The sequence below is a fragment of the Aegilops tauschii genome, chromosome 7 (genome assembly GCF_002575655.3).
Source record: "Aegilops tauschii subsp. strangulata cultivar AL8/78 chromosome 7, Aet v6.0, whole genome shotgun sequence".
Lineage (NCBI taxonomy): Eukaryota > Viridiplantae > Streptophyta > Magnoliopsida > Poales > Poaceae > Aegilops > Aegilops tauschii.
Window position 1 is genome coordinate 31,915,269 of NC_053041.3, and position 20,826 is coordinate 31,936,094.

The 20,826-nt window shown below is 52.2% G+C and overlaps 1 protein-coding gene across 1 annotated transcript; it reads left to right on the top strand.

The window, feature by feature from the left end:
- The first annotated feature begins 13,687 nt into the window (after positions 1-13,687).
- On the top strand, positions 13,688-20,666 carry LOC109785009 (uncharacterized). The gene is made up of 16 exons (XM_040396774.3): positions 13,688-13,980; positions 14,106-14,204; positions 14,763-14,854; positions 15,002-15,102; positions 15,447-15,537; positions 15,767-15,825; positions 15,914-16,034; positions 16,134-16,202; positions 16,802-16,854; positions 17,292-17,400; positions 17,502-17,672; positions 17,768-17,926; positions 18,197-18,289; positions 18,393-18,575; positions 19,377-19,567; positions 19,774-20,666. The coding sequence occupies exons 1-16, from the start codon at positions 13,833-13,835 to the stop codon at positions 20,339-20,341; spliced, it is 2,307 nt and encodes a 768-aa protein (XP_040252708.1). The 5' UTR covers positions 13,688-13,832; the 3' UTR covers positions 20,342-20,666.
- Positions 20,667-20,826: the final 160 nt, after the last annotated feature.

The following is a 20,826-nucleotide window of genomic DNA, read 5'->3' on the forward strand; positions in this document are numbered from 1 at the left end:
GCCGACAACCCCTTCCCCGTCATCACGTTAATCCAGTCGGTGAAGCTCTGGCAGAAGTCATATTTCTACGTGAAGAACGTCGCCCCACAAGGCGACTACGTCAACTTGCTAGCTTACGTAGCCGGCCCGCCGGCTGGGAGGCGGCCCCAGTGGTCCTATCGGGCCGTGACGCTGTCGCAGGCTGGAGCCGCGGCCGTCGCTCGACTGCGGGTGATGATCCAGTCGGAGGGCCTGACTGGGTCCGACTTGCTGGCCGCCTTCATCGCGCGCCGGGTGCTTCCGCTTCAGAGCCGCCCTCACCTGATCTGTCAGATGAGCGGCCAACTCGATCCGAGTCAGATGTGCACCAAGGACATGCCGCACGACGAGGTGGCCCATATGGTGAATTATCTTGCGAACTGCAAGCTCTCCGCAGAGTGGCGGTTTGGCAAGGAGCCATATTCCCGTGCACATCCTCCGCCCACGGTATGTTCTCTTTTTCCCTTTCTTCTCTTAGTTTTGTCGCCGAGTTCCTCTTGGCCGACTCTGACCAGTCGACACGTCTTGGCAGAGCCCTCTCCTTTGGCCTGCAGCCGGGTCAGAGGCGGAGCCCCGATTCCTCCCCGACCGGGCGGAGCATGACCTGGAAGACCACGACTTGGGGGCGGCCGCCATGGATGAAAACACCGAGGCGGGTGGCGGCGAAGCAGGCGGCTCCGGGCTTGGAGCCAGCTTCGACGACTGGCCGGATGACGACGAGGCGGAAATCGTCCCACGCCGCCAGCCGGCGTCTGGCCACGGCACGGGTTCCTCCACCGCGCCGCCTGCTCGGGGCGGCGGGCAGAAGCGCCGGGCCGCGTCGGGCTTGTTCGGCAGTCGGCCGAAGAAGCCCAAGGGCGGGGCGGCGGCGACCAGGCGGGATGAGGCGGCCGCGAAGGCAGCCCGCTTCCGCAAGGCAGTGAAGCAGCCGCAGACGGTGTCGGCGTAAGTGTATATTCCTTTGTACATTCTTTCTTCTTTTCTTGGTGATTTCTGAATCCTTGTCCTTTCTTAAAAATCAGGGCTCCGCTTTCGCTTGAGTGGGTTGCTGCCGCCTCCGTCGTTGGATCGCCGGGAGGATCCGGGAGCACCCACCGCATGGACCCCCGCGCCGAGCTTCAGGCGGCGACGGAGCGAAAAGCGCGGGAGGCGCAGGAGGAGCGGGAGGCGGAGGAGTTGAGGGCGGCTGCCGCCAAGGCGGCACGGGAGGAGGAGGAGGAGGCGGCGAAGGCGCGTGCCGACGCAGCGGCCAAGGCCCAAGCGGAGGCTGCGGCCGCGGCAACAACGGAGGGGGCCTTGCTCGTCACCCCTCTGCGTGTCGCGGCGCCCGAGGTCCCGGAACCCCCGCCGGAGGAAGCTGGCGGCGACCAGCCGGGGTTGGAGAGGGAGGACAACGTCGTCGTCCCGGAGAGGGAGGCGGCACCGGCCCCGCCGACTGGGGTGGCTCAAGGCAGCCGCCCTAACGTGCCGCCTACGCAATCGGCTGGGGGCGAGCCGGCCGCGAGGACGGACCTGGTGGTCCAGTCGCCATCGCGCTAGCGCGCGGGGAAGGCCGCATCGGACCCGCAGAAGGCCGCGGGCTCCGGCTAGTCGGCCCGGGACGTGGAGGCGGCCAGTGCCAGCTCGGGATGGACGCCGGGTGGAGGGACGGCCGTGGTGAACGTGGCGGCGCAGGAAGTCCGGAACCGGCTTCAGTCCCAGGCTGCGGCGCTGAGGAAATACAACGATGAGTTCCTTGCGACGCGAGCGGCCATTCGGGTTAGTCTTCCTATTTTTGCTTTTTTGATCTTGGTTTCTTCCGTGGGGGCGCGTCAGCGCACCCACTGGGTGTAGTCCCCGAGTTCCGAGTCGGCTGCTGAGTAGGCGGCTTAGAACTTCTTAGCGGGCTTTGTTTTGCTATCTTGTTCTCATTCGCTTCTCTGCCTGACTTGCAGGACTACCACAACCTCCGCGCGGCTGCCTTCAACTCCCAGGCTCGGGAGCTGACCCAGAAGAATGCTGATCTATCTGAGAGCCGGGGTAAGTGCTTCGTCTTTTATCTCACGTGGGGGCGCGTCAGCGCACCCACTGGATGTAGTCCCCGAAATTCGGGGCGACTGCTGCGCAGTCGGGTCGGATCTTCCTTGATGACTTCTTCCTTATTGCTTCTTTCTTTTCTGCCATGCCTGCAGCGGCCAACGCCAAACTGAGGGAGCAGCTGGGTGGGACTCAGGCCGCCCTCCGCGCTAAGGAGGCCGAGTTTGACGCCTTAGCCCAGGAGCGTGACCGCCTGGCCAAGAGGCTGGCCGACCAGGAGAAGAGCCACAAGGCGGCCCTGAAGGCGGTGCAGGACAGCGAGGCCACCCTCCAAGCCGAATATGAGACAGAGGCGGCAAGCTGGGCCGAGGCGAGGCAGTCGCTGATCAACGGCTACGGCCAGATCGAAGACTTGGTTGACGGTAGGCCGCCCTCTTCTTCGTCCCTTGCTTGCCGCTTGCCATTTGGCTCATTTTCTGACTTGGTGTTTTTGTAGGAGATATGCCCTAGAGGCAATAATAAATGATATTATTTATCTCCGAGTTCATAATTATGTTTATGTTCCATGCTATAACTGCAATGATTCTCGAGTCTGCAATATCCACGAGGCTCGGAGGAAGACTCATATGCACGTGTGGAATAATAAACGGTAAGAAGTATTCCTAGTCTGGCCTCTAAGACTAGCTCAAGTGTTGCATGATGATTCTGTTTTCCTGGTCATGGGCATGTCTATGCCAGCAACTTTGAGGGCACAATATTAAGAGAACATTTGTGTTGAATCGACCCGGATTGATGTTATGCTATGAGATTCATTCGTCACAAGTTTATTGATACATAACACAGAGATGGTTAACGTTTGCATGATTCCTTAGACCATGAGAGTATCGAGTTTCTTCATGCTTGCTTCATGAACTTTGGGGTTTGTTAAACGTCATCCGTAAATGGGTGGCTATTACGGCGGCTTACGGGTTCATGGAAAAGTGTGTCAAGTAACTTGATAGCTCAAGATTGGGATTTGCTCCTCCGACGATGGAGAGATATCTCTGGGCCCTCTCGGTGTTACGGTATCCATCATCGTCTGGCCAGACACTTTGTGATTTGATCATGGGGATGCCGGAATACGATAACGAGAAAAGAGAACAATACCGGTAACGAGGTAACTAGCATAGTGGACAAGTTGTTGATCCACGGGAATGCCAACATGTCTCACCTTGGGTATTTGTAACATATCGCGAAGCAACAGGAATAGCACACGGCAACTGGAGGTTCACTCGAATATTTATTCGTGTGGGTAGAGGGGTCAATATGGGTGTCCACGGCTCCGATGTTGATCATTGATCGGAAGGGCTTCCGGGTCATGTCTATACTTCACCGAACCTATAGGGTCACACGCTTAAGGGTCATCTATCTGCTGAATACTAGACAGGGAGTCTGAGAGAAAATCACCGAAAAAGTTTCGGACACCGAAAAGTTTCGGACAGCGGAATCGTACCGCAGAGAGAGGTCATCGGATAAGTTTCGATGATACCGAAAAGTTGTTTCGGGATACACCATTAAGTCAAATTGGTTTCGGCACATGCCTGATAATTCTTGGAGGATGCCAGAATCATTCTGGAAGCTTTTTGGAATTTTCTGAGATAAAAACCGGAAATGTTCCGGAGCTGCCGGAGCCACTTCAGATGCGTTTCGCAGATGAAAATCACTAAAACCGGAATTGTTTCGGAACGCGTTGAAAATCATTTTAGTGGGTACTGGAAATGTTCTTAGCCCACATAAATATTTTCAGTTCGATCAGACGCTGAAAAATGTCGTCGTGAATAGTGAAAATCAGCTTTATGGTTACTTTATGGAAAGCCACCTTTTGGGGCTTTGCTCCAAAAGATCTTGGGGATGACATGGATGGATAGGAGCCATTTTTTGGGCCCCTCATGGGGGTGTGGCCGGCCACATGGGGTATCCCCCCTTGGGGACCCTCTTGTTCCTTGGTTTCACTCCTAGGTCCTTGTGGAAGGACTTCATTCATGTGCATTTTGGGTTTTTTGTGAAACTACCCTACCCCCTTGGGATTTCCTATAAATAGAGGTGGAGGGGCAGCCCTCCACACTCATCCCTTGCTCTCATACACGTGCCATGCATTATCTGGCTTCTTCTCTCCCTCCCACGAACTAGTTCCGGCAGGAACTAGTTCTGGACGGCGAAGCCCTACCGGATAGATGACACCGTATGTGTGCAACTCTGTAGAGAGATCGTAGTTTCGGTCTTAGTTCGTGAGTGCCTCCCGAAGGGCTGTCCATGTGACCGTCCGAGTTTTGAAGGTCCTCCCGAAGGGCTGTCCGAGTGACCGTTCGAGTTTCGAAGGTCCTCCCGAAGGGCTGTCCGCGACACCGTCCGGGGGGCTGTTCGACCGCCTCCCGGAGGGCTGTCTGAGGAGCAGATGAGGGTATACATCCTCGCGGTTGGGAGGTTGTAAATCCTAGCTGCGGGGATCTGCACCGCCGATCGTCATCGACTCTACTTCCCGCTGCGCTACGAGTCGGTAACGAAAAAGATCAAACCATGTATGCAGTCTCCATAGTGGTCCTGGGCTGGTGCGTAGGTCGGAAAATTTTTGTTTTCTGTCGCGTTCCCCTTCAGTTTTTCTCTTCTTTCTCTTTCTTTCTTGCGCAGAGTACTTCCCTGGCTACTCTACTGCCGCCAACCAGGTCGTCGAGGCCCACCGCGAGGCACAAAGGCAGGCTGGCGCCGAGATCGCGACGAACGCTCGCCGGTCGCTGGAGGAGCAGCTCTTGGCGATTCAAGCCCGCCTCCAGCCGGCTCACCGCATGCTCCGCCGGCTTCAGCGTGTTGGGGCGCAGGTGTTGGCCGCTCTCTGGCCTGGTGAGGTGATTCCCCGCACCCCTAGTCGGACTGCCGACTGGCTGGAGGTGGCGGTCGGCCGCTTCGAGGCCTGGAAGGCTTCTGCGGCTCGGTCCGGCGCCAGACGGGCGCTGGAGTTCGTCAAGGCCTGGTATCCCGAGCTGAGTCTGGACCAGCTAGCCACCTGGCGGCAGGAGGCCGACACGGAGCTGGAGCCGGCGCGGCCGGCTATCATCCAGCGGGCTTCGGCGATTGCCGACTACACCGACACCAGCGCCTTCGCTCCTGAGGTGGACGACAACGGCGTTACCCAGCCGGAGGAGTGGTTCGGGCTGAACCCGGCAGATGGCGAGGACTCGACGGAGGAGATCGACTCCAGCAACGAGGGCGAGGAGGAGGAGGAGGAGGGTGAAGACGCCGCGCCAGATGGTGGAGCGGCCGGTCAGCCTCAGCTTGACCGTGCCTCCAGCAACAAGGCACGCGCGGGTGCACCACCTGCAGCCGGCGATGATCAAGCCGAGACCCGCCAGCCGGCCACTCCTCCAGCCGGCGACGCCATCTCCACCGACCAGCCCGGCTCCCCTGCTGCGCCCTTAGTCTAGTCTGCTGCCTCTACTTTCCTGTTTTACCACTCTTGGAACAGTATTTTGTTAAGTTTGCACAATTCCACCCACTTGGGGTGTATTCGAACTATATTGACTGCCGGCCTGCTGGGGGCCTTATGTGTAAATATAATTATGCATGCATTTGGCTTTCCCTTGTTCTTTGCTTTTCATCCTTCGGCTGTTTCCTTTGCCGCCCTCCCTTGGTTGTCGCCTTCCCAGCCGGACAGCTGCTCTACAATCTGTGGCTGGAGAAGTACTTGGCCAGTTGGGAGGGCAAGTACTCTAGCTTTGTTGGATTATAGCGAAGTGACTGGGAGGCCGGCCAGCCGGCTGTTTTGACAGCCGGTAGGCGTGGTTGGAGGCCGTCTTTGCGTTATATAAGTTCGTTAGTCCTTAGCCGTTTTTCGTGTGGGCATCCTTTCTGCCTTTGGCTCTTGCCAGTCGGACAGTCGGTTCTTCGAGCTGCGACTTTCAACAAGAGAGGGCTCGGGTGCTGGCACACTACTTGTCTGACTTCAGGTAGAACTTTTAATATAACTTAAGGCGGCCAGTCCCCGGGCCGACTAGTCGAACCCGGTGCCAGACAGAAAATCAAATGTAATAATACATTCATGAGTATGACACTCGTCATTCATAGATAAAGGAGGGCAGTCCCCGAGTGCGCCTCGGGGGGCCCGTTTGTCTCATATTTAATAAAAACGGTAGCATGATACATACTGCTTTCAACTGTAAAATCTTCTCAGGAGGTTTGCGTTCCATGGTCGTTCCGACTCCTTGCCGGAATCATCCCTCTTGCGTGCTCTTGGTTTTTGTGCGTCGATCAGGTAGTAGGAGTCATTGCCTAGTGCCTTGCTGACGACGAAAGGGCCTTCCCAAGGGGCCGAGAGCTTGTGCTGGCCGGCTGTTCGCTGGATCAGCTGAAGCACAAGGTCGCCCTCTTGGAAGGATCTTGGCTTGACCTTCCGGGTGTGGTAACGGCGCAAACCCTGCTGGTAGATGGCGGACCGGCTGAGTGCTAATAGCCGGCCTTCTTCCAGCAGGTCGACGCCGTCTTCTCGCGCTTCCTTGGCCTCCGCCTCCGTGTACATGGTGACCCGAGGCGAGTCGAACTCGATGTCAGTTGGGATGACAGCCTCGGCACCATATACAAGGAAGAACGGAGTGAAGCCGGTTGACTTGTTTGGGGTAGTACGCAGACTCCAGAGGACAGCCGGCAGCTCATCGAGCCAGCAGCCGGCCGAGCGCTCCAGTGGTACGACCAGTCGGGGCTTGATGCCGGAGAGGATGAGGCCGTTTGCTCGCTCGACCTGGCTGTTTGACTGCGGGTGGGCAACGGACGCTAAGTCCAGTCGGATGCCCTGTGTCGCGCAGAAACGTGCCAGTGCTCCCTTGGCAAAGTTTGTGCCGTTGTCGGTGATGATGCTGTGCGGCACGCCATACCGAGTAGTGATGTCGGCAATGAATGTCACGGCAGTCGGCCCGTTCAGCTTCTTGATCGGCTTCGCTTCGATCCACTTGGTAAATTTGTCCACAGCGACAAGCAGATGTGTCAAGCCGCCACGGGCTGTCTTGAATGGGCCCACCATGTCCAGCCCCCAGACGGCAAAGGGCTAGGTGAGGGGGATGGTCTTGAGTGCAGAAGCCGGCAGGTGTTGCTTGGAACTGAAGACTTGGCATCCTTTGCAGCATTTGACTATCTCTTTGGCATCTTCCAAAGCAGTCGGCCAGAAGAAACCATGGCGGAAAGCTTTGGCCACAAGTGATCTTGAGGCTGAGTGGTGGCCGCATTCGCCTTGGTGGATATCCTTGAGGATTGCTACACCCTTCTCTGGCTCGACGCAGCGCTGGAAGACCCCAGTGACGCTGCGCTTGACAAGTTCTCTGTTTATTATTGCATATGCTCCGGCTCGGCGTTGCACTAGTCTTGCCGAGATCTCTGTTGACTAGGAAGTTGAGGATGGGCTGGACCCATGATGGAGCTGTGACTTCTTCTACTGTTAGTACGGCCACTGTGACTCGGGTGGGTGGGTTGGGTGGTGGAGAGTTGGAGTCGGCCACCGCTTCTTGTGCCGCTGCAGTCCCCGAGCCGACTGCTGCAGTCCCCGGGCCGGGTTCTGAAGTCCCCGAGCCGGGTGCAACTACGGCAGTCCCCGGGCCGCTTGTCGAAGTCCCCGAGCCACCTGCTGGGTTCCTCCAGTCGGATCCGGCTGCATCGGGGGCGGGCGGTACGAAGATAGAGTTCGACTCTGGAGACGGCTTGATAGACGGTTTGAGGAGGCGCTGGAGAGAGACACCGGTTGGTATAGCCTGTCGGGTGGAGCCGATCCGTGCCAGGGCATCTGCTTGGTCGTTGTCGGCCCGTGGCACGTGAAGGAACTCGCACCCTTCGAAGTACCCACTGATCTGCTGGACGAGGAATCGATAGCTCGCCATGTTTGCATCCTTGGCGTCCCAGTTGCCAGATGACTGCTAGACCACCAAGTCTGAGTCGCCATAACACAGGATCCGGCGTATGCCGAGCTCTTTGGCTAGCCGGAGCCCGTGTATGAGCGCCTCGTATTCAGCCACGTTGTTGGAGGCGGCAAAGTGGATTTGCAGCGTGTATCTGAGCTTGTCGCCTTTGGGAGAGGTGAGGACGATGCCGGCTCCCAAGCCGGTGCGCATCTTGGACCCGTCGAAGTGCATCCGCCAATGAGTAGAGTCGGGAGCCGGCGGTAGGTACTGGGTCTCGGCCCAGTCGACGAGGAAGTCGGCCAATGCTTGGGACTTGATGGCGGTGCAGGGCTGGTAGAAGATTGTGTAAGGCGCCAGCGCAATGGCCCATTTAGCCACCCGGACGGGTGCATCCCGGCTGCCTATGATCTCGACAAGCGGGGCGGTGCATACGACCGTGATGGGATGCTCTTGAAAGTAGGGCTTCAGTTTCTTGGCGGCGAAGTACACTCCATAGCACATCTTCTGGTAGTGTGGGTAGTTTTGCTTTGAGCTGGACAGTACTTCGCTTAGATAATATACCGGCCTCTGGAGTAGCTGGGCTCGGCCTTCTTCTGGGCGCTGGACCATGATGACTGTACTGACCACTCGGCTAGTTGCGGCAATGTAGAGGAGCATGGGCTCCTTCTCAGTCGGCGCCGCCAGGACAGGTGGAGTGGTCAGCATCTTCTTCAACTCATGGAAGGCTTGGTCTGCTTGGTCATTCCACTCGAAATGAGTGGATTTCTTCATGAGTCGGTACAGGGGGAGAGCCTTCTCTCCTAGCCGGCTGATAAAGCGGTTTAGGGAGGCCAGGCACCTGGTGAACTTCTGCACATCTCGCAACTTGGTGGGAATCTCCATTCTCTCAATGGCCTTGATCTTCACAGGGTTGCACTCAATGCCGCGTTCGGAGACCAGAAAGCCTAGAAGCTGGCCGGCTGGTACTCCGAACATGCATTTCTCGGGGTTGAGCTTGATCTGGAATCGGCGCAAGTTGGCAAATGTTTCTTTGAGGTCTTCCAGCAGGGTGCCGCGCTTCTCTGTCTTCACCACAATATCGTCTACGTAGACGTGGGCATTTCTGCCGAGTTGCTTGAGGAGGCATTTCTGCATGCAACGCTGAAAAGTGGCACCGGCATTCCTCAAGCCGAATGTCATAGTCAGGTAACAGAAAGCTCCGAATGGTGTGATGAAGGCGGTCTTCAGGCGGTCTGCTGGGTCCAACTTAATCTGGTGGTATCCTGAGTAGGCATCCAAGAAACTCAACAGCTCGCATCCGGCTGTGGAGTCTATTACTTGATCAATCCGTGGCAGAGCAAACGGATCTTTGGGACAGGCCTTGTTGAGGCTAGTGTAGTCTATACACATACGCCATTTGTTGTTCTTCTTCAACACCAAGACTGGGTTGGCAAGCCACTCTGGGAAAAACACTTCCATAATAAAGCCGGCGGCAAGGAGCCGGGCTATCTCTTCTCCTACGATTCTTCTCTTCTCTTCTGACAGTCGGCGGAGAGGCTGCTTGACCGGCTTCGCGTCCGCTCGGACGTGTAACTTGTGCTTGGCGAAATCCTTCGGAACACCCGGCATGTCCTTTGGCGACCATGCAAAGATGTCTCGATTCTCACGGAGGAAGTCGACGAGCTCGCCTTCCTATTTACTGTCTAGGTTTGCACCAATGACTGCAAACCTCTCCGGGTTCTCCGGGTCCAGAGGTATCTTCTTCGTCTCCTTGGCCGGCTGGAAGGAGCCCTGCGCATCATATTCCTTGGGGTTGGGGGACAAGGCCGGCTGCTTGCCGGCCATGGCCACAACTCGCTCCAGCATCTTCTTCTCTTCTGCCACTACAAGGGACTCGGCCAGCCGGCTGCTGGCTGCAGCGCACTCGATGGACTTCTTGTAGTCGCCGGCTACAGTGATGATCCCCTTCGAGCTTGGCATCTTCATCTTCAGGTAGGCGTAGTGGGGCACAGCCATGAACTTGGCCAGAGCAGGTCGGCCAAGCAAGGCGTGGTAAGGGCTTTCCAGATCCACTACCTCGAACCAGATTGCTTCTCGGCGAAAGTGATCCTTGTCTCCGAAGAGAACATCCATCTTGATCTTGTCGATCGAGGAACAGGACAGGCCGGGTACGATGCCATGGAACACGGTCCAGCTTGGCATGAGCTGCTTCGCCTTGAGGTTCAACTTCTCCATGGTGTCGCGGTACAGTATGTTGATACTGCTTCCGCCATCAATCAGAACGCGGGAGAATCGGGCAGCCCGCCTCTCCGTTGCGAGGGTGACATCCAACACCAATGCGTAGGAGCCAGGGGACGGCATCACCTCTGGGTGATCGGCCCGGCTCCAGTTGATATGCCTTTCGGACCAATGCATGAACTCGGGGTTGCTGGAGGCGACTGCGTTGACCTCTTGGTGCTGTCGGCGCCAGCTGCGCTTGTCTTCAACCTGGCTCGTGAAGACGACGTAGGCGGCGTGCTCATCAGGGAACACATCTTGAATGGCTCTGACTGCTGGTCGAGCAGCCGGCTGCTGGGGGGCTGGAGGCGGCGGGCCGGGAGGCAGAGGCGGCACCAACCCCTCGCCCTTGGAGATCCGGGTGAGCCAGTGGCACTTTCGGGTCATGTGGTTGGACGGCTTCGCGCCGCTGTGGAACTTGCAGGGGCATCGAGAGTCTGCTCGTAGGAGAAGGCCGGCTGCCAAGCCGGCCTGCCGCCCTTCTTCTTGGGAGCGGGCCGTTCTTCGGGCTGCTCATCTTCGACTGTGGCCACCTGCCGACTGGTGGAAGGCGGCATAGGGGCCTTGCGTTTGTGGTCGTTTTGGTAGGGGCGCCGATTGGAGTCGCCAGCCGGCGTCTTAGGAGCCGGAGCGAGCACCTTCCCAGAGGCGTCCACTTGGAGCTCGGTCTTCATCGAGGAGTCGGCTGTGGCGTACTTGTCTGCAATGACCAGCAGCTCGTCGAGGGTAGCCGGCTCGTCGCAGAGGAGTCGGTGCTTGAGGAGGGTGCCCTCTCGGCACCCGGCGGTGAAGTATTCGATGGCTTGAACCTCGTGCACCCCCTCGCAGGAGTTGCGGAGCTCGGCCCACCGCGTGAGGTAGTCGCGGGTCGACTCGCTGGGCCCTTGGACGCATAAGGAGAGCTGGCGGGGCTTGGGAGACCGCTTGTACGTGCTGGTGAAGTTGCGGACGAAGACTTCCGTGAAGTCCAGCCAGCTGTTGACGCTGTAGGGCTTGAGGCTGTTGAGCCAGGTGCGTGCCGTGCCTTGCAGCATGAGAGGGACGTACTTCACGGCTACGCGCCTGTTGCCGTTCGCTATGCTGACAGCGGTAGAGTAATCGATGAGCCAATCTTCCGGCTTCACAGAGCCGTTGTACTTGGGTGTGTCTCTGGGGAGCGAGAACCCTTTGGGGAAGGGCTCGTCGCGGATGCGGGGGCCAAAGCATGGCGGGCCGACATCGTCTTCTTTTTCTAGCACCAGGGATCGAGCTAGCTGGTCGATCCGGTGGCGGGCGTCGTTCTCGCCGACTCCTTCGCGGTGGCCTAGTCGGCCACCGAGAGTCGGATGCGTGACAGGCGGCGGGGTGGGACATCTCTCCCCACGAGGCGGGGGAGGAAAAGGGTTCCCGTCCAGAACAGGTCTCCGGACAATGGTGCACCTGGCCCCACGGTGGGCGCCAAATGTCGGGTGGTAGGTGCGACATATGCCAACGGGTGGCTTATCATTGTGGGAGCCAGTAAAACATCGTCGGTGCCTGGAAACGGGATGAGGCGAAGACATGCACGCCGGCGGATCTTACCCAGGTTCGGGGCTCTCCGTGGAGATATAACCCCTAGTCCTGCTCTGCGGGGTCTCCGCATGATCACTAGATCAATACAAGTAGCTACAAGCGCTCCTTGAGCTGTTTGGCTAGAGGAAGAAGAAGGGCAAGGCTAGCTCTCCTTTTCTCTCTATGTGGTGTGTGGAATTCTGTGAGATCAACCCTTTGCATGGGTGTCCCGGGGGGTTTATATAGGCCTACCCCCAGGGGTACAATGGTAATCCGGCTGGGCGCGGGTCCCACCCGTCAGCGTCTATGCTCGCCGGCTTCTCCGCCGGTCATTGGGGCCCGCCGACTGGTGGGGCCCGCCGGCTGCCGGCCTCTTGGCCGACAAGCCGGCCCCACCGCTTGGGGGCTTTGTCGGCGGCTGGTTACTGTTGCCTCGCCTCTGATGACGAGAGCTTTGTTGAGGTAAGCGTGGCTACAGTGTCGCCGCCTTGCGGGCTCTCACTGTAGCCTTACCTCGTCTTGTCTCCTTAATGAGGCACATGTTTCGAGGGAGGGAGGTAGCCGGCTATTGGGAGCCGGCCACACCCCTGGCCGACTAGAGGAGGCCAGGCCGCCTTCGGGTGTCTCTCTAGCAAAAGGGGCCCGCCGCCTACGGGCCGTACTGGCGCCTGTCGTGGGTGACATCGAGGCCAACACAGCTACAGTGCCGCGCCGGACGGGGGATGGCTGGCCCGTACGGCGCCTTGTGGCCATGCCTGTTCCGGGATTCGGGGGTAGTGGGCTGTACTGTGGCCACGCCCCATCCTATCGCCGTTATGTGGGTACAGTCTTAGTGGTGCAGTCTTGGCCGGCTTCTGGGAGCCGGCTTTCTTCATGGCCGGCTTCTGGGAGTCGGCTTTCTTCATGGCCGGCTTCTGGGAGTCGGTCCTCTTGGGGCCGGCTCCCTGGAGTCGGCTATCTCGTATCTTTCTTGGGAGAGGTTTCTGAGGCTGGGTCGCCTTCTGGGAGTCGGCCCTGGGGATAGCCGGCCGGGGGAAGGCGGCCCTATGCTTTGTATGCTTGAAGGCTTGAATGGCCTGATAATTTTTCGAAGAGCCAGGGGGAGTCGGTTTGGCTACCCGTGGCCATTTACTCCGACAGGAGCCCACTGGACACCCATACATGCCCGTACGTATGAGGGAGAAATGAGCTTCGACCTTAGAGACGACCTTAATCATTTATTTGATTCTTAGCCCGTAGCAACGCATGGGCATTCTACTAGTAACAGCAGACGCGGTGTTTACCTAGGTTTGGACTCTCTCGAAGAGGTAATATGCTACGTACTGCTTTGTTTGCAGTGATTTGCATGGGGCACAAAGTACAAATGATTTACCGCGAGATCGTATGTGAATGAATCTGTCCTCTTCGACCCTAGCACCTCGGTTTATATAGACACCGGTGGTGTCTGGGGTTACAAATAAGTCGGTTGTATCTAGGATCAAAGATATATAATGGAGACTATACCATGTGACACATGTGGTAAGCAATCCAAACTACTCCAAAAGATAATGGAGGCTATCTCAAAACCTTGGATACACGGCACGCCAAGTCTTAGGACCTTGGCCCAACCCAAAGGACTGGTAACCGAAATGCCGAGTACCTCCTGATCCATGACTCCATCAATATGCGGTCTCACGTAGTCAACCAATAGATCCGTTGACTCTTTTTTTCTTCCAATGTATTTTTGGACAGCTTGAAATAAAAACTCTGGTTAGAGGAGATAGGAAAGGTTCGGGGGAAGGCTATGAGGCGTGAGCAAGAATCCTGTTTGTTAGCCACGAGCTTGCCCGGAAGAAAAACAAAAACAGCAGAGCCGAAACCCTAGGCCCAGCGAGCCGAGCCGAGCCGAAAATTTGCGCCTCCAGCCGCCGCAATCGCACCTAAACCCTAAGGCCCAGCCCATCTCCCCCTCCTCCTCACAGCTCGCTCCCCTGCCGTCGCCGCCACCCCCTCTCCGTCGCGCCTCCCTTCCTCCAGCACCCCCGCCCCCTGCAAGCCTCCCCATACCCCACCTACTTCCCGCCGTCGACGACCAGGCGCGCGCGCGCGCTCGAGGGCATGGCCGCCAAGGGCGGAGGCGGAGGCGGGGTGGGCACGCTCAAGTCCACCTCCATCAACGGCGTCAAGCTCTACTCCGTCACCGGCAAGAACTACGTCGCCCCCTGGGTCCTCGCCAAGAAGAAGCGCTCCCTCCGCAAGGACGCAGGCAAGCCACCGCCCCCGACTTCAGAAATCCTCCCCTTGGTCCTTGCTTGCTCGTCTGTCTGTCTGTCTGCTTTTTATTGATTCACTCATGGTGCCGTTGCTGCTTGCTTGCTTGATTTCTCTCAGAGTACCAGCGCCGGCTGGAGCTGATCCATGACCTCAGGTTCGAGACCGCCACCACCAGGATCAAGGTCACCCCCGACGGCCAGTATGTCATCGCCTCAGGTATATATATACGCAACCAAAGCACTCCTTGTTTCCAGTCGGTGTCAGTGTTGCCCTGATATGAAGAAAAAAACGCTAAGTAATGTAATTCAGAAGGAAGGGAGCTCATTGATAAACAGAGTGGCATGTTAGCCTAACAAGCGTTGAAGGAATTACTTTGCCAACTCAACATAGATTGTTTGGGGGCATCTTTATTTATGCGACATGCCTCCAGCACCCAACCCACCATCTGCAATTGAGCTTTGGTCCTCTCTTCACCTGGAGGAGCTAGCCCAGCAGAGCGAACCGAGCTTGAAATATAGAACTTGTTGGTGTGGGTCGTGGGTCTGAATAGTTTAATTTGTTTGCTTCTAAGAACGCAAAGCGATTCCAGCTCTGGATAGTCGTGCTAGTCATAAGGTGCTAAGGAAATTATCCATATGCAATTCACTCTTTGTAACTTACCGCTTTAGAAATTTACCGCTTGCTTCATGTTCATCTTCTGTTTGGAGTTTAAGTGTTAGCCAGTTCTTGTACGCACTGTAAGTTGGTGGTATTCTCACGCCTCGTATTTGCCAGGTATTTACCCCCCACAAATGAAAGTCTTTGAGTTGAAGGAATTGTCGATGAAGTTTGAGAGGCACATGATCTCAGAAATTATTGATTTCGAGGTACTTATAGTTTAATATAGTGAAGCATATGTCTTCTCTACTGCTGGGCAGTCTTCTTTAATATTCTATTCTGGAAATCACAGGTCACGCGTTATTGAGCTGCTTTAATGTTTTCGACGTAACAAACTAGATTGTATCTTTCTTTAGGTCCTTGGTGATGACTACTCAAAACTTGCCTTCTTGTGTGCTGATCGTTCTGTATGCTTGCATGCAAAGTACGGAAGCCATTATAGCGTGAGAATTCCAAGGTTAGTTTGTCCTGTCATCTAATATTTCTTTGGTTTTCATTTCATTGCTGTTCTGATATATATGTAGTTTGTCCTGTTATATATCATTTTTAGTTACAACATACTGTTTGCTGTATACTACTACTAGTACTCCTTCCATTTGTAAGTTTTTGCCTGTTGTCTTTGACTTGAGCTCGTCAATGTTTATCCACCAATAGCTTTGTAAGTATGTGTTGTTTGGTTTGAACAGAGAAGTTCGGTGTTGGATGATAACAGCCAGTGATACCATGGCAATGAGGAGTTTGTATATAGTCCTTGCTTGTCCTAATATTAAATTTACATACTGATATTATCCATATTGACAGAATGGGAAGGGACTTGGCCTATGATTGCTGGTCTTGCGACTTGCTATGTGCTGCTTCGTCATCAGATCTGTATAGAATCAACTTAGAGCAGGTCAGATTTGAGTCCTTGATTATTCATGAATATAGAGTTATTTGGTCATCCTTAGTCTCTCACATAATTACGTGACACTGCTAGTACACAACTAATATTAAATAAGTATAAGCAGGTTATTTTGAATATAAAGCCATTGTGCATAGAGCCGCAATGATGCCTTTTCTTGTTATGCTTCCAGTCTTTCTAGAATAAACATGCACACATTTTAAAATTGTAAGTTTTGCAGGGAAGGTTCCTCGCATCCCTTTCTTCCCAATCTCCAGCAATAAATGTGGTTACACGGAGGTAGTTCTTTTTTATGGACTCTTGTCTTTGGAGTGGCATTCTTGTTGAGTATTCGTTAACCTATCATTGTTTTTGGTGGTACTCCCAGTATGATACATGGGCTTGTTGCTTGTGGTGGTGAGGACGGTGCGGTTGAATGCTTTGATATGAGGAGGAAGTCTTCTGTTGGCAGAATTAATACAGCTTCTTCTTCTGAAGATGTTGACCAGGTATCTTATTGTGCCTTATCAGCAACTTGCTAGTAATAATACACTAATACCGCAACTTTTTGACATTATATTGGTGATTCTTATGCTTCAAAACTACAGGAGGTCACATCTTTGCAGTTCGATGAAAATCAAGGGTACCTTCTGGCAGTAGGGAGCAGCATAGGAAAGGTTTGATTCATCATCTGCTATGTTCTTATTATTTGATATTCACTGCAGGAAACATTTAAAGTTTTTATTATTCCATCTGACATTATCCAGTCAGAACTAACAAGCAGTGATCTCATTGATTTGCAATGCATAGAAAATTTGGCGTTATTTCTATTTCTAGAATGATTCATGTAGTTTTACTTCATTTGTCTTAGGTTTCTGTGGTAAACATGTGTAATATTTGTTCAAATTGTGCACTTGCTTCTGATAACTACTCCCTCCATCCGGAAATACTTGTCGGAGAAATGGATGTATCTAGACGTATTCAGTTCTGGATACATCCATTTTTCCGACAAGTATTTCCGGACGGAGTGAGTACTTGGTATCTTTTATTTCAAAAAATATGATCTGCCATTGGTTATCTTATTACTACTAGTTTAAAGGTAATTGTGGCTTGGTAGCCTCTTTTTTTTCCCGAAGTCATGTGATGACTGCTGATTTTGTTGTGTACTCATTGGCTGGATGAAAGGATCATCCTGTCTAACAAACTAATAATGCTGATAATCTAATTTCTAAAATTATGATATTCAATTTGTTTGCTGCGTTTGGATTTCCTGCAGGTCTCTATATATGATATACGCATGTCTTCGCCTCTGCGAGTCAAGGATCACATGTAAGATCTGTATATTTTTATTATGGGAATATATTTTTTTGCTCGTTATGCAAGATCAGTTTCAAACATTTTTTTTCTTTAGATTCCATTAGGAATGTGTGAATGTATCATATTGAAGGAAAGAAAACATCCATATCACTACATGTTGGCTTTCTGATGAGATTCCCCTGTGATCCTTCATTCCAAATGGGACCTTATATTTCTAATATCATGTTATCCCGGTCATACAGAACAGTACCACTTGGAGCTGATATAAATACACCTCTATGCCTTCTAAAAGTGTATTCTGTGTTCATTGGAATCTTGCAACTCCAGATCAGAATAGGCTTTATACAGAGGGATATCAAGCTCGACTAAATCCTAAATAGCTGATCATTCTTTTGTTAGATATCGTACTCTTCACTAAGCATGTAACAGGTGTTCTTTATTTATTGCAGGTATGGCAGTCCAATTTTGAATATCAAGTGGCACCAGACACTTAATTCTTCCGAACCTAAACTGATAACTGCTGATAAGCATATAGTGAGAGTTTGGGATCCTAATACAGTGAGTTCCATCCTTCTCTGTAAAGTGCTGATCTCATTTTTCATGGGTGGCATTGACTTCCTTGTTAGATGATGATGACCTCATATCACTTTCTTTTTTAGGGAAACAACATGACTAGCATTGAACCTGATAATGGCTCTATCAATGATGTTTGCATCTTTCCGAATAGTGGTTTAATGCTATTAGCCCTGGACAACAGCCAGATACCTGCCCACTTCATTCCTGCACTTGGCCCTGCTCCAAAGTGGTGCTCACATCTTGATAACTTAACTGTGAGTGAATCCCCCCCCCCCCCTCCCCAATTAGTTTTGTAGCTAGTGTAATAAACCTTGCGTTAACATTTCCTTGTGTCAATTACTCAAAACAGGAGGAGATGGAAGAGAAACAAGAAAACACATTATATGACGATTACAAGTTTTTGACTGAAGAAGAGATAGAGCGATTGGGTCTCTCTGAGTACAAAAACAGTGATGCTGTCAGAGCACATTTACATGGATACGTGATACGCTACGATCTATATAAGAAGGTAGTTACTTTTCTGTTCATCTATTCATGGTACTGCAATTTACTTGAACAGTTCAGGTAGGGTTGCTGTCGACTACCCACCTGAATTTCCAACATGAAGACATTTTATTCCGTACACAGTTTGTCTTTGTAAAAATAGTTTCTATGTATAAGTCTGACAACATAGTTTAACATAAATGTGGACTTCCTATATCTATTTGTCGTTGGTGAATGGGTTTAAGAAAAGAACACTTCATACATGCTATTTACTAGGATCTGTATTTCTTTCCAGCAACGAGCTAAACTTCATATTGCTGATTATGAGACTCTTCAAAAAGGGATGATGGCCAAGAAACTAGCAGACCTAAGGAAATCTCGTATAACGGTAATATTTGCTCATCTGTTCCTTGTATGTATTACATCTGGCATCTGTCAGTCTGTGATCCTTACCAAACCTAATGAGTGCCTATATAAATTTACTCGTGCAGCAAGTTGTTAAAATACCAAAGGCTAACCGGCAACTTTTGGACGATATACGGACAGCAGAAGAGGAAATAGATGCTGATGTGGAGAATGCTAGTAAATCAAGCATCAGGAAGAAGCATGTGAAACTAGAATTGAAAAAGTCATTGTTGACTGATAAGCGTTTCGAACCAATGTTTCAAAATAAGGTATGCATTCCAGTTTCCAATTTGATTTTTGATTCAAATTTCTCATACCCAAATATTCTCTTTCAAAACCATGACAGTATCACTTGCTTTTTTTTTTTGGCTAAAATACCATTTTCTTACAAGCGTGTCAAAAGAGCCTAATCCCGTCAGATCTAGTATGGCTTTCTGTAATCTGTGCAAAAAAAGTGTAATTCTGCACAACAAATTCTTTAAACGTGTGGTTCTCAAATAGTTTTCAGAAAGTGTGTTTATCTTAAAGAAATTTTCTTTTCTTGGGCAATGTAGATGTCAGATCTTTTGTTGCTGCTCCATCCTTTCATGGTACCTTGATAATGTGATGTTTTTGTGGTAATTCAAAGCCGTGACAAAGTTTTATCAGGTCAACTCAATTATGCATTTCATGTTTGTACCTTGATGTTTTCCTGGTCTTGTACTGTCTTGATGCTTCTTCAGCTATGTCACTGTTTCATTTGAAACTGAAAGCTTGTATATCTGTATGCATGCTAGCATTGTTGATAACATAATATCATTGGATTTGTGTATTCTGTACACAATTGTTCCTCATCCACAGTACTCTGTATGAGAAACTGAGTGTAGAAGAGAGGTTCAGCTAAAACCAACACATGGTTTAAGAAAAGAAGCTAAAACCAGTACATTATCATAACCTTGTTTACAGTGCCCAGTGCTCCACAGCATGAATCATGTCCTGTCTGTGCTTTTTAACTACAAATCACATTTTAAGCTAATTGTTCCTAAATTGGTAATCATGTGTGATTTTCTAATTCATCGATCTTATTTCAGGATTATGAAATTGATGTAAATTCAAAAGAATATCAAGCAATCCATCCTCAACTGGCTACAAAGGAACCTCATCTAATCGAGGAACATTTCGAGAGTGTTAGTGAAGACGAAGAAGAACAAGATGCTGGTTCATCTGATGCATCAGCGGAGTCTGACAGTGACAATGACACGCATAATCCAAAGCGTATAAGGTGAGATCTCATCTCATTTTGGTTATGGTGAACTGTGTTGTATGTAAGCTTTTTTCTTTTTGCGAAAAGCTTCTGGGAGTGTCAATTTTAGATTACCTCAGAGTATCAATCCATCCCTACTAAATTGGCTGTACTGTCTGTCATACTCTTATTTGCTGAATTCTTCTTGCTCACCAGAAACATGCTAATGGCTTTTCATCTTACAGGTTGTATGAAGTGAAGGATGGACGCCATGCCGAGGCATTTTTGAACAGCGTCTCCCTTGGCAACGAGGAAGCTGTGCCCATTGGGGACAGGGTAGCCGCGCTGGAAAGGAAACAGAACTCACGTGCGCTCGACAAGGTGAAGTATGGGCCTGGTGGCTCGCGTGAGATCTCCTTCAACCCTAGGAGCTCAAGAAGGCGCACCGAAGAAGACGAGCACAGCGAAGAAGAGCAGAAAGACTACAAGAGGAGAAGCGTGCAGTCCCTGGGGTTGAAGCAGAACAAAGCCGAGTTTTATTTATTTGGAGGCAGAGGAGGTAGAGGGGGCGGAGGTGGTCGTGGCAGGGGTGGCGGAGGCGATCGTGGTAGGAGGGGTGGGGGCGGTCGTGGCAGAGGAGGTGGAGGCAGAGGCGGAGGTGGTGGTGATTTTGGGGGCGGGTTTGGGGGCGGAAGTGAGTTTGGAGGCAGAGGTGGTGGCAGGGGTGGGGGTGGAGGTGGAGGCAGAGGCAGGGGCAGGGGTATGAGCAGGGGAAGGGGAGGGGGCAGAAGCAGGGGAAGGGGAAGGGACTGAGCGCCCTCTGTTTGCATGACCCACTCGAATGTCGCGGGGGACATTTCGTCTGGCGAAAACACCCAAGATGGTGTGGGATCTTGAATCCTCACGCATTGAATCCCCTGATGAACGTAGAACTGTATCCCGCTTTACGCTAGAGTTAGGATAGCTCGGACATGCTTACAAAATTTTGGCAGCAAGAAAGTTTGACTGATGCTTCATTATATGGTTTGGTTGGAATTCTGGATGGCTTTTCAACGAGCACAACTTGTGAGGCAGAGTATCCTGTTTTCTGCCTATGTTTTAACTTGCAGTTACATGTAATTCTGATCGTGTTTGTTCGTACGCTGGGTGCCTCTATTATATACTCCCTCGGTAACTTAATATAAGAAGTTTTTTGACCCAACGATAGTGCCAAAAAAAGTCTTATATTAAGTTAGGGAGGGAGTATGTCCTATAATGCTAAGGTTGTTCCACATTTCAGATGAATGTATTGTTGAAGA

Bases quoted from the DNA above. Each gene is read 5' to 3' on its own strand.
- LOC109785009 (XM_040396774.3), top strand. From the start codon at position 13,833: ATGGCCGCCAAGGGCGGAGGCGGAGGCGGGGTGGGCACGCTCAAGTCC. The intron at 17,401-17,501 runs GTGAGTTCCATC...TTTCTTTTTTAG, and splicing joins GAGTTTGGGATCCTAATACA to GGAAACAACATGACTAGCAT. The intron at 18,576-19,376 runs GTATGCATTCCA...ATCTTATTTCAG, and splicing joins AACCAATGTTTCAAAATAAG to GATTATGAAATTGATGTAAA.